Genomic DNA, 15697 nt, shown 5'->3' on the forward strand with positions numbered 1-15697 from the left:
CACTACTGCCTCTTTTTTTACTGCTACATTGGCAACATGCTCTTCTCTGGTGGAGAAAGATGCAAAGTACTCATTAAGTGCCTCAGCCATGTCCTCTGCCTCCACAAGATCATCTCCTTTCTACTTCCTAATTGGCTCCACCATTCCTTTGACTGCCCCTTTACTATTTATGTGTTTAAAATACTTTTGGATTCCCTTTTATGTAATCCCTAAATCTATTCTCGCACTCTCTTTGCCCTTCTTATTCCATTTTTTAGATCACCTCTGTACATTCTATATTCAGCTTGGTTCTCTACGAGATTATTAATCTTACAATAAGCATAAGCTTCCTTTTTCTGACTCACTTCAACCTATTGTTTGGTGGCACACAGGCATATACCTTGGATCTATGGGTCCTAGAGGCAGTGACCTCTTTAAAGGTCATTGCCCCACTTTTATGGGGATGGTATACTCCCAGATCATACAAGGGGCGCTCTTCACCCTTTACTCCTATTTATTTTATTGTGCTCAACAAAATGGATGACATTCACCCCATTTTAATTCTCACAAAACAATCAATTTCTCAAGCCAAAGTTCAAGTTGGTTACACTTCAGCACATTATGCAAGTGTTACAGCCTTGAAATTGGCTAGCGGCTACAGATTGAAAAGATGTGCATTTTTATGTAGCAATTCTATTTTAATCTAACAATTCACAGCTTTAATTTTTAGCATGCAAGTCACGGATACAAAATCCTCCCTTTCCCAAGCTTCCAGTCTCTCTACAAAATGCCTTTCAATAGTTTCTGTACATCCTAGTTTGTAATATCTTCCTGGTGACTGGTTAGTCCAGACTACCAGCCTGGACTCTGCTATCTCAATAGTCTAGCAAGCAATCTCTCCCTTCCAGGGGATGAGTTTTGGTCAATCATGAGATTTAGGTTGTCCTGAACGCTGGGCCGGCTGTGTTCAAGAAAACCAGGTTTACATGAGACCAGGTCTAACAGAGTTCCTCCCGGCTCCACATTCAAACCACTCGTGCCGCAAGGCAAGGGCATATTGTGTGATGCAGATAGAGGGCACCCTCTTTATTGGAAGCAGTTGATAATGATCTCCTGCCTAATGGCATATGCTGCTGACTGTGCCCACCTACTCTCTCTCTTTAACTTCATTGTGATCAGGGAATCGCTCTCCAGCACAATACTCCTCTTCACCTTTTATCATCCAAGGCCCAATCCCTTTCTAATGGCCAAATTATGGATGATGCAATATGCCATTATAATTATGGAAGCTCTTATTGGATTATATTGCCATATATCTCATGATCATTTCTTCTATTTTAGGTAAAAATTTGCAGAAGTGGAAGGCATTGATAAGGTGCCACACAAAAGATTACTGCAGAAGATAAAGGTACGCAGAGTCAGAGGAAATGTATTAGCATGGATAGAGAATTGGCTGGCTAACAGAAAGCAGAGAGTCGGGATAAATGGGTCCTTTTTGGGTTGGAAATCGGTGGTTAGTGGTGTGCCACAGGGATCGGTGCTGGGACCACAATTGTTTACAATATACATAGATGACCTGGAAGATGGGACAGAGTGTAGGGTAACAAAATTTGCAGATGACACAAAAATTAGTGGGAAAGCGGGTTGTGTAGAGGACAGAGAGAGGCTGCAAAGAGATTTAGATAGGTTAAGCGAATGGACTAAGGTTTGGCAGATGGAATACAATATCGGAAAATGTGAGGTCATCCACCTTGGAAAAAAAAACAGTAAAAGGGAATATTATTTGAATGGGGAGAAATTACAACATGCTGCGATGCAGAGGGACCTGAATCCCAAAAAGTTAGTTTGCAGGTGCAGCAGGTAATCAGGAAGGCGAATGGAATGTCGGCCTTCATTGCGAGAGGGATGGAGTACAAAAGCAGGGAGGTCCTGCTGCAACTGTACAGGGTATTGGTGAGGCCGCACCTGGAGTACTGCGTGCAGTTTTGGTCACCTGACTTAAGGAAGGATATACTCGTCTTGGAGGGGGTACAGAGACGATTCACTAGGCTGATTCTGGAGATGAGGGGGTTACCTTATGATGATAGATTGAGTAGACTGGGTCTTTACTCGTTGGAGTTCAAAAGGATGAGGGGTGATCTTATAGAAACATTTAAAATAATGAAAGGGATAGACAAGATAGAGGCAGAGAGATTGTTTCCACTGGTCGGGGAGACTAGAACTAGGGGGCACAGCCTCAAAATATGGGGGAGCCAATTTAAAACCGAGTTGAGAAGGAATTTCTTCTCCCAGAGGGTTGTGAATTTGTGGAATTCTCTGCCCAAGGAAGCAGTTGAGGCTAGCTCATTGAATGTATTCAAATCACAGATAGATAGATTTTTAACCAATAAGGGAATTAAGGGTTATGGGGAGCGGGCCGGTAAGTGGAGCTGAGTCCACGGCCAGATCAGGCATGATCTTTTTGAATGGCGGAGCAGGCTCGAGGGGCTAGATGGCCTACTCCTGTTCCTAATTCTTATGTTCTTATGTCCATAAGCAATGCCATATATCCATGTTGTAAAAATCATGCAGTGTAATAGTAGAAAACTTCTCTCCGTCTCCATCTCTCATGCAATGAAATGTCCTGCAAACCCATTGGTACTTGAAAGATGCCAGGAAGAAAGAAACTGGTTTTCTGCTACAAAATTAGAAATTCACTTTTGGTGAGAAGTGAGCAAGAAGTAACTGGAAACTACCTGCAAAACTTGAACGTGCTTCACTCTCAGCACTTATTTATAGACTTCCCAATCCAAGGAAGGTGCTGTATGTTTCATTCCAGGTTGCAAGATCAATATAAAATGAACAGCACGATTTGCACTGCTATTCGGAAACTAACGTTTGCTGTAAAAGGAATGCTAGAGAATTTTTTGATTCTTATCCTAGTATCTGCCAGTTCCTAATGTGAAATAAAAGTTCAAAACATACCTATGGCATATTCGTTTGACTACTGAAGGAAGCAGGACAAAAATTTGTGCTTGTGTATATTATCCTGATGTTAGCCAGTACCAAATGCAAAATATAGAATATATAACTTGCATGCTATGGCCCCAAGTTTCCACATGATTTGCTCCTGATTTTTTGGAGCAACTGGTGGAGAACGGAGTATCTTAGAAATCGCAATTCTCCACATTTAAGTTTTCTGCAGTTCTCGTCATGTAGAACAGTTTCACTTTTGAACAGAATTTTTTTTTCAAAAGGGGGCGTGTCCAGCCACTGACGCCCGATTTGAAAGTTTCCACAGTGAAAACATACTACAAACTAACTTAGAATGGAGCAAGTGAAGATTTTTGTAGGCCTAAAAAAAACCTTGTCTACACATTAAAAAATCAGGCGCAGGTTACAAATTAGGCGTCCGGAACGAGGTGGGGGGGTGGTGGTGGGGGTAGGGAAGTCATTACATTCTACAATAAATCCTTAGTTATACTTATACAAATAATTCCAACCTGAATAAAAATTTATAAGCAAAGAAAAGATTAAATAAACCATGTTCCTACCTGTGTGAAAGTGCTTCAGGCAGGGAGAAGGCTGCAGGAAGCCTCAAGTTGAGGCAGCCGTTCCCAACGGCTGGGGGGGGGGGGGGGGGGGGGGAGGAGGCAGTGAGGGCCCGATCGACGGCAGCGGAGGGGAGGCAGTCGTTCCCGACAACAGGGGGGGGGGGGGGGGGGAAGGAGGCAGTGAGGGCCCAACTGACGGCAGCAGCCGTTCCCGATGGCAGGAGGGGGGGGGGAGGAGGAGGCAGTGAGGGCCCGACCGACGGCAGCGGGGGGGGGGGGGGAGGCAGGGAGAAGGCAGCCGTTCCCGACGGCGGGGGGGGGAGGAGGCAGTGAGGGCCCGACCGACGACAGCGGGGGGGGAGGCAGTGAGAAGGCTGCAGGAAGCCTCAGAAGTTGAGGCAGCCATTCCCGACGGCGGGGGGGGGGGGGGGGGAGGCCCCCCCGCCTGCCGTCGGTCGGGCCCGTCGGGAAACGGCTGCCTCAACTTCTGAGGCTTCCTGCAGCCTTCTCACTGCTGCAAGAAGCCTCAGTGCTGATCATGGAAGGGCAATGTGGTTTTATTAAAAAATGTTAAAAAAATTAAACAGCTACAAAGAACTACAAAAATGGCCGAGTGCCAATGTTTCCTTCACACTGCGCGTGCGCTCCAACGCGCTCGCGCAGGGTTGCCGGCATGAAAAAAACTCATTTAAATGGTACCCACCCCCTCCTACTTACAAAATCGGCGCGAGTGGTAGGCTCCGCCCCCTGGGCGCCGCGCCAAGCTGACATCAAGCTGCAAAGCGCTCGAGAATAGCTCGTTTTTTTTCAGGCGCCGTTTTCGGCGCAAAAAACAGGCGCCCAGATCGGAGGGGCACCTGTTTTGCCGCGTGTGGAAACTTGGGGCCTTTATTTCCAGCCCAGAAACAGGTGACCTATTTATCAGGATAATATTGACCATTGTACCCCATGCTCATTATGGAGCATGATCATGTCAGAAAATTACATAGGATGAATATATCAAACTTTCTTTACAGTATGCCTTTAAAAGTATAATTAGAAAATTCAGTCCAAGGAAGTCCACTCAATTGTTTCTAAATTTTGACAGAAAAATTGTACTAAAACTTGTACAAGAGCATAATTTCATTATAACTACATTATTCCACTTAGTACACTGCATGTAATTTAAGAGTTTTGAATAGATTCCAGATAAAGTAATTTATCTATACTGGGGTTCACTACAAGCAGACTGCACTGTATTCTTGTGAAAATCTATTTTACATATGGCATTTACTTACCAGCTCTGGACAAGCCGCACAGAGGGCCTGCTCAGCAGGTTATCAGGCAACAAGTTCACTTCTCTCATTGTATTAGCCAATCGCACTGGTAGCTCTTTTCGCAAGAACATAAAAGAAGTCTTTTCACATGCATTATTACGACCTAATGAAGGCAAAAAAGGGAAGTATACATTTGAAATCTCACGTCAGACTGCATAAACTAATATATTGAATAGACAATTGTATATCCACTCACACTTTTCCAAAAAAAAACACAATTTTTGCCAACAGACTGTGCTCTACCAAAGCAGATGATGCAATGGGCTGTGTACAATATATGTATTGACTGGTAAGATACATTTGATTGCTTCAGGTGCACTAAATAAGATTTTTTTTAAATTGTACTGTGACTTGCACAAGAGGTCATTTCATTATGACAACACAATTCCATTCAGCCATACTGTAAATGAATTGGCACAGAAGTAAACGTTTTCACTTTCTCGATGATTATGTCTGCAGTCCAACAAGGAAGGAAGCAGTGTTGGATTTCGTTCTGAAAAATGAAGTAGGGCATATGGAGTGTGTTACAGTAGGAGATCATCTAACACAGTGACCACAACATGTAAAGTAATTATGGAAAGGGACTAGAAAATATCAAAAGTAAAACTGCTCACCTGGGGTAGAGATAATTTCAGTGATTTAAGAAGGGATCTAGCACAGGTAGATTGGAAAATGCGATTGCAGGGTAAAGCAGTAACAGAGCAATGGAGGGCAGAGATAGTTCAGGTGCAAACTAGGCATAATCTTTGAAGGGAAAATGTAGAGCATCCAAGGCTAATGCGCCCTGGATGACAAATTAAATAAAAGTTACAATAAAGCAGAAAAAGGAGGTTTATGACAAGTGTCAGGAGCAAGATTCAGTAACTAGGAAAATTTTGGGAAGTACGGGAGGGAACTGAAAAAGTTAATGCGGGAGAGAACTGAAAAAGTTAATACGGGAGGCAAAGAGAGGTTACGAGAAAAAATTAGCAGTCAACATTAAAGAGAACCCTGTAAGATTTTATAAACATATCGGGGCCGAAATTGCCTCTTTTTAAAGGCCCATTATAAAGCCTTTCCGACCGGGGGCAGGTGGATGGTGTGACCCATTTGCAATTGCCCCGAGCCATGGGCGGCGGAAACGGCCGCGCCTGATGTTTCCGCCCCACCTGCGCTCCGACCCATTGTCAGCCACACGGTGACCTCTTACCGACCGGCAGTGACCTCTTTTCCACCCAGTGGAGGAAATTGCCCCGCGGGAGCGCAGCCGCTGTCGGTCGGCGTCCCCAATAGCTTCGCGAGGCAGGAAGCTGCCAGTGGCTGGATGGTGCGGCCGTCCTTAAAAAGGAGGACGCACCGGCGCGGCTGCCATTTTGTTATAATTGTCAGCCTGACAATGGCGGCCGCTGGTTCAGCCAGGCCGCCAACAAGCAGCCTGGCAGTCTCTCTTGGGTGCTGGGCTCCTGGCACGGCCGAATCCATCTCTGGTGGCTCAGTTAGCGCCAAGGAAGCCTCACTAGGCCTTGCAGCATCCCTCCCCTTTCAGTGAAGGGGTGGGATGTTGCTACGCGTCAGTGTGACACGGCACGTCTGTGTCGCGTTGAATGACACCATCCTGCTCCTGACGCAAATCCACTCCTGCACCATCTCAAACAGCGCCCCAAAGCACTGGGAGGCGGTGACAAAGTTAAAGATCCAAGTTTCCCGTCTTTTTCCTCCGACTCCCGCCAGGTGGTAATAATTCAAATTAATTGCTCCAAATGGGGAGGAGGGCAAGTTCCCCCGCCAAAAAGTGTAAGCAGTTAGCTGGGGAAAAGGTTCAGCCTATTAAAGGCCAAAAGAGAAATCTTCATGTAGAGGCAGAGGAAGTGGTTAAAGTATTAAATGAGTACTTTGCATTTGCCTTCACAAAGGGAGCAGATGATGTGAAGGTTACACTAAAATCGAGGGAAGTTAATGGACAGGATAGTAATACAGGTACAACCTCCGAAATCCGTAAACCTTGGGACGGAGGCCATTCTGGTTTTTAAGTTTTTCCGGATTTCAGAACAGAAATCAGATGTCCCGAATCTGGAAACCCCTGGGCCGAGTTTCGGGGTTTTCAGGATTTCGAAAACGAAATCTGACCTCCCAAAATTTTGACTCACAGCGCACCCGTAGTTAGGAAGTAATAAAACGCCCGAGAAAAACCTGCGTTGCAGCCCTTGGTAAAGCGGTAGGTATGAAGACCTGCAAAAAAAGCTAAGTTAAATTATTTTTTTTTTTTATTCTTTTGCAGCGATTTGATAGTTAAGTGCCTTGTGAATGTTTTGTAATTTTTTTTGGTGTGTGTATGTGTGTGTGTGTGTCTGTGCGTGTGGGGTGGAGGGGCGGGGGGTTTATTTACAGAATAATTGATCAGAATACTGGTCGGTGTCCCGTTTTCGGAACATTCCGGTTTTTGGAACTCCGGATTTCGGAGGTTGCACCTGCAGAGAGATGACGTACTAAAAAGATTAGCGTTAAGTCACTTGATCCAGATGGAATGCAGTCTGGGTTGAAGAAAGAAGCAAAGGTAAAAATAGTGTAGCATTGGTCACAATGGGCTCAATTTTCCCTAGTGATTTGCACCGTTTTTTTGGACCAGGCTGCTCTTTTTGGCCTAAGTTGAAAGACCACAGTTTTCCCAATCAATTTGCACCAGTGTAACTCAGTTAGTTACAATTTTTTTAGGTCAGTTTTTTTTCAGCCAAAGGGGGCGTAACCAACCACCTATGCCAATTCTGGGCATTTAGGGAAGTTTGGCCAGCTGAGAGTTACTCCAGTTGTGCTTAGGCCAGCGTATGTGGCCTCTGCAGAAAAACCTTCCGGAGAGTTAAGGAAATCGGCGCAGCAGATGCCCGGACACATTGAAAGAATTGAAAAACACATAACAGCAACTTACCTCCAACCCCCCCCTCCCAAAAGGCTGTCCAGTCCCATTCTTGGTCCCCAGTTCACACACCGGAAGGGAGAGAGAAAGAGAGAAAGAGAGAGATGGAGGTAAGTTGCTGCTATGTGTTTTTCAATGTGTTGGGAGCTGGCTGTATGCTTCACTTTCCAGCCTCAGCTCGCATCGTGTCCCTGGTTACCATGGCAGCCCGATCTTTTTGCCGCAGATCAAGGCTCCACCCCCAAAACTAAAGGTCGGGTTACGCCAGGCCAAAATGAAGACATCCAAAGGGGAAACTTAGAATTTTTTTTTTGCCGTACTTCGGCCCCCAAAAATCGGGCATAACTCTTCAAGTACACAAAAAAATGCTTTGGGGAAAATTGAGCCCATTATTTTAATCCTCACTGGAAAAAGGAGTAGTGCCGGAGGACTGGAGGATTGCTAATGTTATACCACTATTCAAGAAAGGGTAGAGGGATAAACCAGGTAACTACAGCCCAGTCAGCCTGACACCAGTGGTGGGGATGTTATTGGAAACCATTTGGAAAGGCATGGGTTAAGGAGAGCCAGCATGAATTTGTTAATGGATATACCATTCAAAATGTTAGCGCTACTGACTACATACACATAATAGATGCAAAATAACACAAAGATGCTTTATGCTGTCGGAAACCATCACTTTTAAAACTAGCTTTTTCATGAAAGTCGATTACCTAATTGCTTTTCAATACATTAGCTCAGTATGAGATATAAATCACCTTAATGGGAGTTTATCACAAAGTTTGAACCATTTCAAAATAAACAGTGCAAGACGAAAAGAAAAAACTTTAATTTATATAGCCTCAGGACATTCCTCAGTGTCATTCATTGCAAAGCTTTGACAGTCAATTAATTTACTTTTGAAGTACAAACACTTGTTATACAGTATAGGGAAACAGCAGCCAACATGAAGACAGCAAGGTCCTACAAATAGCAAAAAGATAAATGACCAGATAATCTGTTTGAGGGCTGCAAGTATAGCACCACCCATAATATTCATTTACTGTTACTACGTTCCCCGGTATTTGTGATAGCAGTAAAAGTTAACAGTGAAACACAATAATCTATTTTAAATTGTGAAATTAACTGTTTTGCAACAGTCAGATTTAGCAGATTCCACAAACACAATTTTAGGAGGAAAGCTTAACAATTACAACATCGATTACATTGAATTTAATTATGTTCCCAAATTTTCAAATTGAACCAATAATATGTTATTGTATCTCTGAATGAGAAATCTCAAAGAAAGTTTAGCATTTACAGCTTTTGACGGTTGCCAATGGAAATTAATATGAAGTCCTCAACTGCAACTCAAATGATAATTTAAAAAACAGAGATTATGAAGTATACACAAATGCAAAATTTAACAATTTTGCCCAGACCTGTTTTGGGAACAGAGCCATCAGAAACCCTCTCAGGTACTGTATAAATAATGACAAATTTTATGCCAAAATCTATTGCATGTTTCCCTGATTAGATGCACTAATGTAGCTACATCTCTCAATCACAAGTAGCCCAGAATACATACAGCACACATTCCTGAGAGGCAAGGTGATATTTGTAATCTGATCACACCATAAATACCATACTGTACTGAAGGTCAATGCTTCACTGCAAGTTTGTTTACAGCAACTAAAGTACAATATTTACTACAAACTAATATCATATCAGTGGGTAGTACACTCGCCTCTGAGTCAGAAGGTTGTGGGTACAAGTCCCACTCCAGGGATCAGAGTACAAAAAAAAATCTAGGCTGTCAGTGCAGTGCTGAGGGAGTGCTACACTGTCGGAGGTGCCGTCTTTCAGATCAGATGTTAAACCGAGGTCCCGTCTGCTCTCTCAAGGGGACGTAAAAGATCCCATGGCAGTATTTCGAAGATGAGCAGGGGCGTTATCCCCGGTGTCCTGACCAATATTTAACCCTCAATCAACATAACAAAAAAAACAGATTATCTGGTCATTATCACATTGTTGTTTGTGGGAGCTTACTTGTGCACAAATTGGCAGCCGCGTTTCCTACATTACAGCAATGACCACACTCCAAAAGTACTACTTCATTGGCTGCTTTGAGACGTCCAGTGGTCGTGAAAGGTGCTTTATAAATCCAAGTCTTTTTCTTTTTAATCCAGCAAGTGTTGTGCAGATATTTCATTGGTTTTACTGATCAGATTTGTTAAAAAAAACATTCTAATACAATAACCCAACAGATTATAGATTTGTATCATCAGTATGGGGTGGCTGTAATAAATGCTGCATGAAATAATATTTAAGTAAACTGTCTCCTTCCTCTACAAAGTGAAAATAACTAATGCCACGTGCTATTATTAATACTGTACAGTACTATAGAAATAAATTACATTTTGTAATATGTAGTTAAGATGAATATTCCAGGTTTTATGCTAAAATGGGTTGTGAAGCATTTATCCAAATTGTGTTTCCCCATTTCAGCATAACACACATTATAATGTGAGATTCCCTACCATAGGCGTGGCCTTCCTCACCGTTTGAAAGAAGTTTAACCTACAAATTGGTATTTTTCTCTAATATTCTTACAAATGCCATTCTGCAAAGACTCCTGGATCTTCTGAGTCAAGTCAGGAGAACACAATAATCTGGCTTTACTGCCAAACATTAAAATACAGATGGCATTGTGACAATGCGGGTTAGCTTGGCTCAGCTCGTAGTAATCTTGCCTCGGAGTCGGAAGATTGTGGGTTCAAACCCCATTCTAGGATTTGACTATATAATCTAGGACGACATCAGTGCAGTACTAAGAGAGTGATGCATTATCTTTCAATGAAATATTAAACATTATTTAAATGGAGAAAGATTGCAAAGTGTTGCAGTACAGCGGGACCTGGAGGTACTTGTGCATGAAACACAAAAGGATAGTATGCAGGTACAGCAAGTGATCAGGAAGGCCAATGGTATCTTGGCCTTTACTGCAAAGGGGATGGAGTATAAAAGCAGGGAAGTCTTGCTACAGCTATATAAGGTATTGGTGAGGCCACACCTGGAATACTGTGTGCAGTTTTGGTTTCCATATTTACGAAAGGATATACTTGATTTGGAGGCAGTTCAGAGAAGGTTCACTAGGTTGATTCCAGAGATGAGGGGGTTGACTTATGAGGAAAGGTTGAGTAGGTTGGGCCTCTACTTATTGGAATTCAGAACAATGAGAGGTGATCTTATCGAAACGAATAAGATTATGAGAGGGCTTGACAAGGTGGATGCAGAGAGGATGTTTCCACTGATGGGGAGACTAGAACTAGAGGGCATGATCTTAGAATAAGGGGCCGCCCATTTAAAACAGAGATGAGGAGAAATTTCTTCTCTCAGGAGGGTTGTAAATCTGTGGAATTCTCTGCTTCAGAGAGCTGTGGAAGCTGGGACATTGAATAAATTTAAGACAGAAATAGAGAGTTTCTTAAACGATAAGAGGTCATGGGGAGCGGGCGGGGAAGTGGAGCTGAGTCCATGATCAGATCAGCCATGATCTTATTGAATGGCGGAGCAGGCTCAAGGGGCCGTATGACCTACTCCTGTTCCTATTCTTATGTTCAACCATACCATGGGTGGGCACAAGAGATCACATGGTTCTATTTGAATAGCAGGAAGTTCTCCCAGTGTCCTGTTCAACATCCTCCCTCAACTAATACTATTCAAAACAAATTACTGGTCATTCATCTCACTTTGTTTAGTGGGACAGCGCTCTGTGTCAATTGGCTTTTATGTTTTTTTTTTAAATTTACCCATGTAACCCTGACTGCACTTTAAAAGTCATTGATTGACAGCACTTTGAAATGTCCTCAGGTTAATGATACGGTGCTATATGAATGCTATTTCCTTCTATTATGGCTTGGATTTTGCAGTAAGAATAATGGTGAGGCTATCAGCACTTACCATTATTAAGAAAAATTGGTCAGCAACTACTGGCGTCCGCTCATGCACAGCTAAACGCAGAAATCAAAAGGTTGTTGCCAGAGTTGCCCTGCTCCTCCACAAGTTTTGCTACACCAGTACCTCGCCGAGAGACTCGGCATTCAAATACATGAAGGGCGTGAAGTTGCGGTACTTACCTACTAGATACCCACTAATCATGCCAGAAAAAGTTAGGGATTGTCCATTCAAGTGTAAGTGAATTTTTAAAGGAGTGGTATGTCTTAATTACTGCCAAAACCTCTCTGGCACTGAAAATTTACTTTTAAAAAGTGTGGGGTCTCATTCCTTCAGATTTTAATTGCTGTTGGATATTTTAAAAATGTATATAATTTTTTAAAAAACTTTTTCTTTGTCTTTTCTCTCTCTCAATTGGATCTTTCTTTCCCTGTCTTGATTGCGATCTCTGTACATGATTTTGCATTGAATTAAATATTCTAATTTACACTTACTTCCTGGTTTAGACTGCGTGCCTCAATAAGTATTCTTCAATCTGATTGGTTGAGGAGCCACGGTGTTAACTTTCCCTGTTCACACAGGTCCCAGATCCCCTGTAGAGGGCGCCACGCTGTTTTGACTCTCGAAGACCCACAAATTGCAGTGTAAAAGCTCAAAGTTTGAGGGTAAATGCAAGTGCAATGAATGGCGAGCACCGTTCATTCGCCACTGACTGCAAAATCCAGTCCAACATGAGTTCTCTCAGTTATGGTTCTGTGCTTATGTAAATTTCAAGTCAGCGTTTCACTCAGTGAATCATGAAGCTCCACTGAAAATTTCAGAAGGCACTGGCACATATCAACCTCAAACAGATCCAGATGAAGCTGAGTCCTAGAGTTAGGGTCAATGTCTATAATTCTTCTAATCAATTGTAGCTCAAAACTTGGACAAGCATGTATCCTCATACCATCTCTCTTATGTGGGCTAATGAGACTGCCAAATAGACCCAGGGAAGTATCACTAACTCTCATGCTCAAGCTCAAAATCTCAGAACTTTAAAAGAAGATGGAGATAACTTGACCCATCAGGGACAAAAAGAAGTTTTGACGAGACGATTTGGAGAGGGTATTCACACCAAGAAGAGATAGGAAATGAGTGATAGTCCAATGGGCAAGGAAAGATAGGAAGGAAAGGTTAGAACAGGAGCACACAGAGCAAATTATGCTCTCAAACAGAATTGTGAGGTAGTCATCAAATATTATTACCAACAAACAACGATGGCTACATCCGCACAGGGAGGGTACTCATGTATTGGCAAAATAGTTAAATTGAGTAGTGAAGAGGCATTTAAGTTAGGAGGGATTGCGGGGGGGGGGGGGGGGGGGAGGAGGAGGAGAAGAGGAGTGCTGGGAAAATAAAAAATCAGGCTCAGCTAATAGTGAAGGGAGAAGTAGATGAGAATAATATTCATGTAAAACTATTTAGCAAAAGGAGTATGGAAGAGAGGTCTCAAATCAAATTAACCATTTGTTAATGGGAATAAAACTGGATTAAAGTTAGGGACTAGTTTATACTAAAAAAACAGAAACGGAATACTTTTTTGTTTAAAAAAGCAAAAAATGTTAAAATGCATTTATTGCAATGGGCAAAATATGGAAAATAAACATGAAGAACTGAAAACAATGATTTTACAAGAAGATCTAGTCTTAACAGAAACCAAGCTGCAAACTGGACAAAAATGGAAAATAAACAGAACTCTGTATACTTAGGAGGGATAGAAAAGATAAGAAAGGAGACTGGCAATATTGGTAAAAGAGAGACTACAAGTTGTACAGAATGTTGATGCAGATGCAGAGTCAAAGATTCTGGTGCGCCAGTGCAGCCTTCAGCCACCCGAGGAAAAGAGTGTTTGAAGACCAGGCCCTCAAATCTGCCACCAAGCTTATGGTCTACAGGGCTGTAGGAATACCCACCCTCCTGTATGGCTCAGAGACATAGACCATGAACAGTAGACTTCTTCATGGCAAACGAGCCAAAGGTGGGCAGAGGAAACGTGACAAGGACACCCTCAAAGCCTCCCTGATAAAGTTCAACATCCCCACCGTCACCCTCGCCAAAGACCGTTCTAAGTGGAGGAAGTGCATCTGGGAGGACGCTGAGCACCTCGAGTCTCATCGCTGACAGCATGCAGAAATCAAGCGCAGGCAGCGGAAAGAGCATGCGGCAAATCTGTCCCACCCTCCCTTACTCTCAACGACTATCTGTCTCACCTGTGACAGGGACTGTGGCTCTCATATTGGACTGTTCAGCCACCTAAGGACTCATTTTAAGCGTGGAAGCAAGTCTTCCTCGATTCCAAGGGACTGCCGATGATGATGACAGTCAAAGATTTTAAAAAAGGACTTATTACAATAGCAGTGGTGTATTATGGACCTCCAAATTGTGAGAAGGATATGGAAGCGGAGATTTGTAGCCAGGTTAGAGGCACGAGTAAGAATAACAATTCTTATTCTGGGAGATTTTAATTATTCACCTATTGACTGGGACAAAGGGAATAAATGGAGAAAGGGAAATCTGTACTGGACTTCTTCCTCAAGCTGTATGTTATTACACCTACAAGGAGGGAGGCATTGCTGGATCTGATTATGAGTAATATGAGTAATGAATTGATCAGGTAGATCATCTAAATGTAGGTGAGCACATTCAAAGAAGAAATGACAAAAATATAGGCCTAGAAACTGGCCTCCTTAGCGCCTCCAGTTATCGTTTCCGGGAAGTGATTACAGAGTGCTAACCAGGTACCGACGGGCACTGCTATAACATCGACTCCTGCCATACTCGGCGGGAGGTTTGCGGTGGTGGTATAGCATTGCAACATGATCGCCTTCGCCCGGAGATCATGACGTCATCGCTGTGCGCATCGTCCTGGACCCAAACTTGGGTTCCGCCCCCTGCAGCATCGCCAGGCGAAAACACCAGCAGCTGCAAAAGGCATTCATCGGGAGGCCGGGTGCTTCGGGGACGATAAAGGCGTGGTGGTCGAGTTAAGTTGGAAAGTTTAACTGCTCTCTTTCAGGTTTGTTGCAGCTCTTCTTTTCCCGCAATCAATCAGCCCAGCACTCTGCTTCGGTGCATTGGGCTGATCGGGCCGGATCATGGCTGCCGTTGGGGTCCAGGTAACTTTTTATTTTGCAGAGCTTGCAGCAATGCCCTTTAAGGGAGGGAAGTAGCCTTTCAATGCGGCAGCGCTGCACAACCCAGTATGCAGCACTGCACAAGTACCGTCCCTCCTGTGGCCTCTTGCGCTCCAGGAAGGAATTGGAATGCTTGATTTAACACTTCTTCACTTCCATCCTGGAGCGCACCCCCAATTTTTTATTTTTTTTTTAAAAAGTAGAAAGAGACGCTAATGGGACGCTCCCGAATTTCGCCCCCCATAAGATTTAAGATCCAAGCAGAAAGAGAAATACTCAGTACAAAAAGTAGAACTCCAGATTGGATTAGGGCAGATTTTAGAATATGAGGAGTAAGCTAGGTGAGATGGAAGGAGAACTTGCCACACAGGATTTTAGAGCAACAGTGGGGTGCTTTTAATTGAAAAAGATTGTAAAGGTATATTCCATTAAAAAGAACGAAACTACTAGCAGTTGTAGGATACCATGGGATAAAGAGGTTAGAAACCAATCCTTCTAATTTGCCACTAGACCTTCTCTTGTACCATAACTGATACCTTGTAATGAACAGTAAGTGGAAACTCTTATCCCATCACCCTGACATACGATCTACAGGTGAACTAATGCACCTCCAACTGAAGAACAAATAGCAGTTTTTAGTGAACATTTTTGTGATCAGGGTACATCTCTTCAAGCTACTTTAATACAGAGGAGGTGATTCATTATTAATTCTGTATTTGTTGATATAACATAACATAATAAATAAGTCACACAACACCAGCACCATAATATGTTGCTCAACACAACCTGTCATAAACCAGGTTTTTTATAAAAATAATGTGAGGAATTGTCCAGCCATTGGTTACTTTAATCGACAAATTAAATGTTATA

General features: G+C 43.0%; 1 protein-coding gene across 3 annotated transcripts in view; it reads right to left on the reverse strand.

Moving 5' to 3' along the window:
- The window catches only part of pdk3a (pyruvate dehydrogenase kinase, isozyme 3a), a 92235-nt gene that overhangs the window by 53999 nt on the left and 22539 nt on the right, over positions 1 to 15697 (reverse strand). For all 3 annotated transcript variants that reach the window (XM_070893373.1, XM_070893370.1, XM_070893372.1), the window contains one exon: positions 4790 to 4931. In XM_070893373.1, the coding sequence (XP_070749474.1) occupies positions 4790 to 4931 (142 nt within the window). The remainder of the gene's footprint in view (positions 1 to 4789; positions 4932 to 15697) is intronic.

Source organism: Pristiophorus japonicus, chromosome 11 (assembly GCF_044704955.1).
Source record: "Pristiophorus japonicus isolate sPriJap1 chromosome 11, sPriJap1.hap1, whole genome shotgun sequence".
NCBI classification, from domain to species: domain Eukaryota; kingdom Metazoa; phylum Chordata; class Chondrichthyes; family Pristiophoridae; genus Pristiophorus; species Pristiophorus japonicus.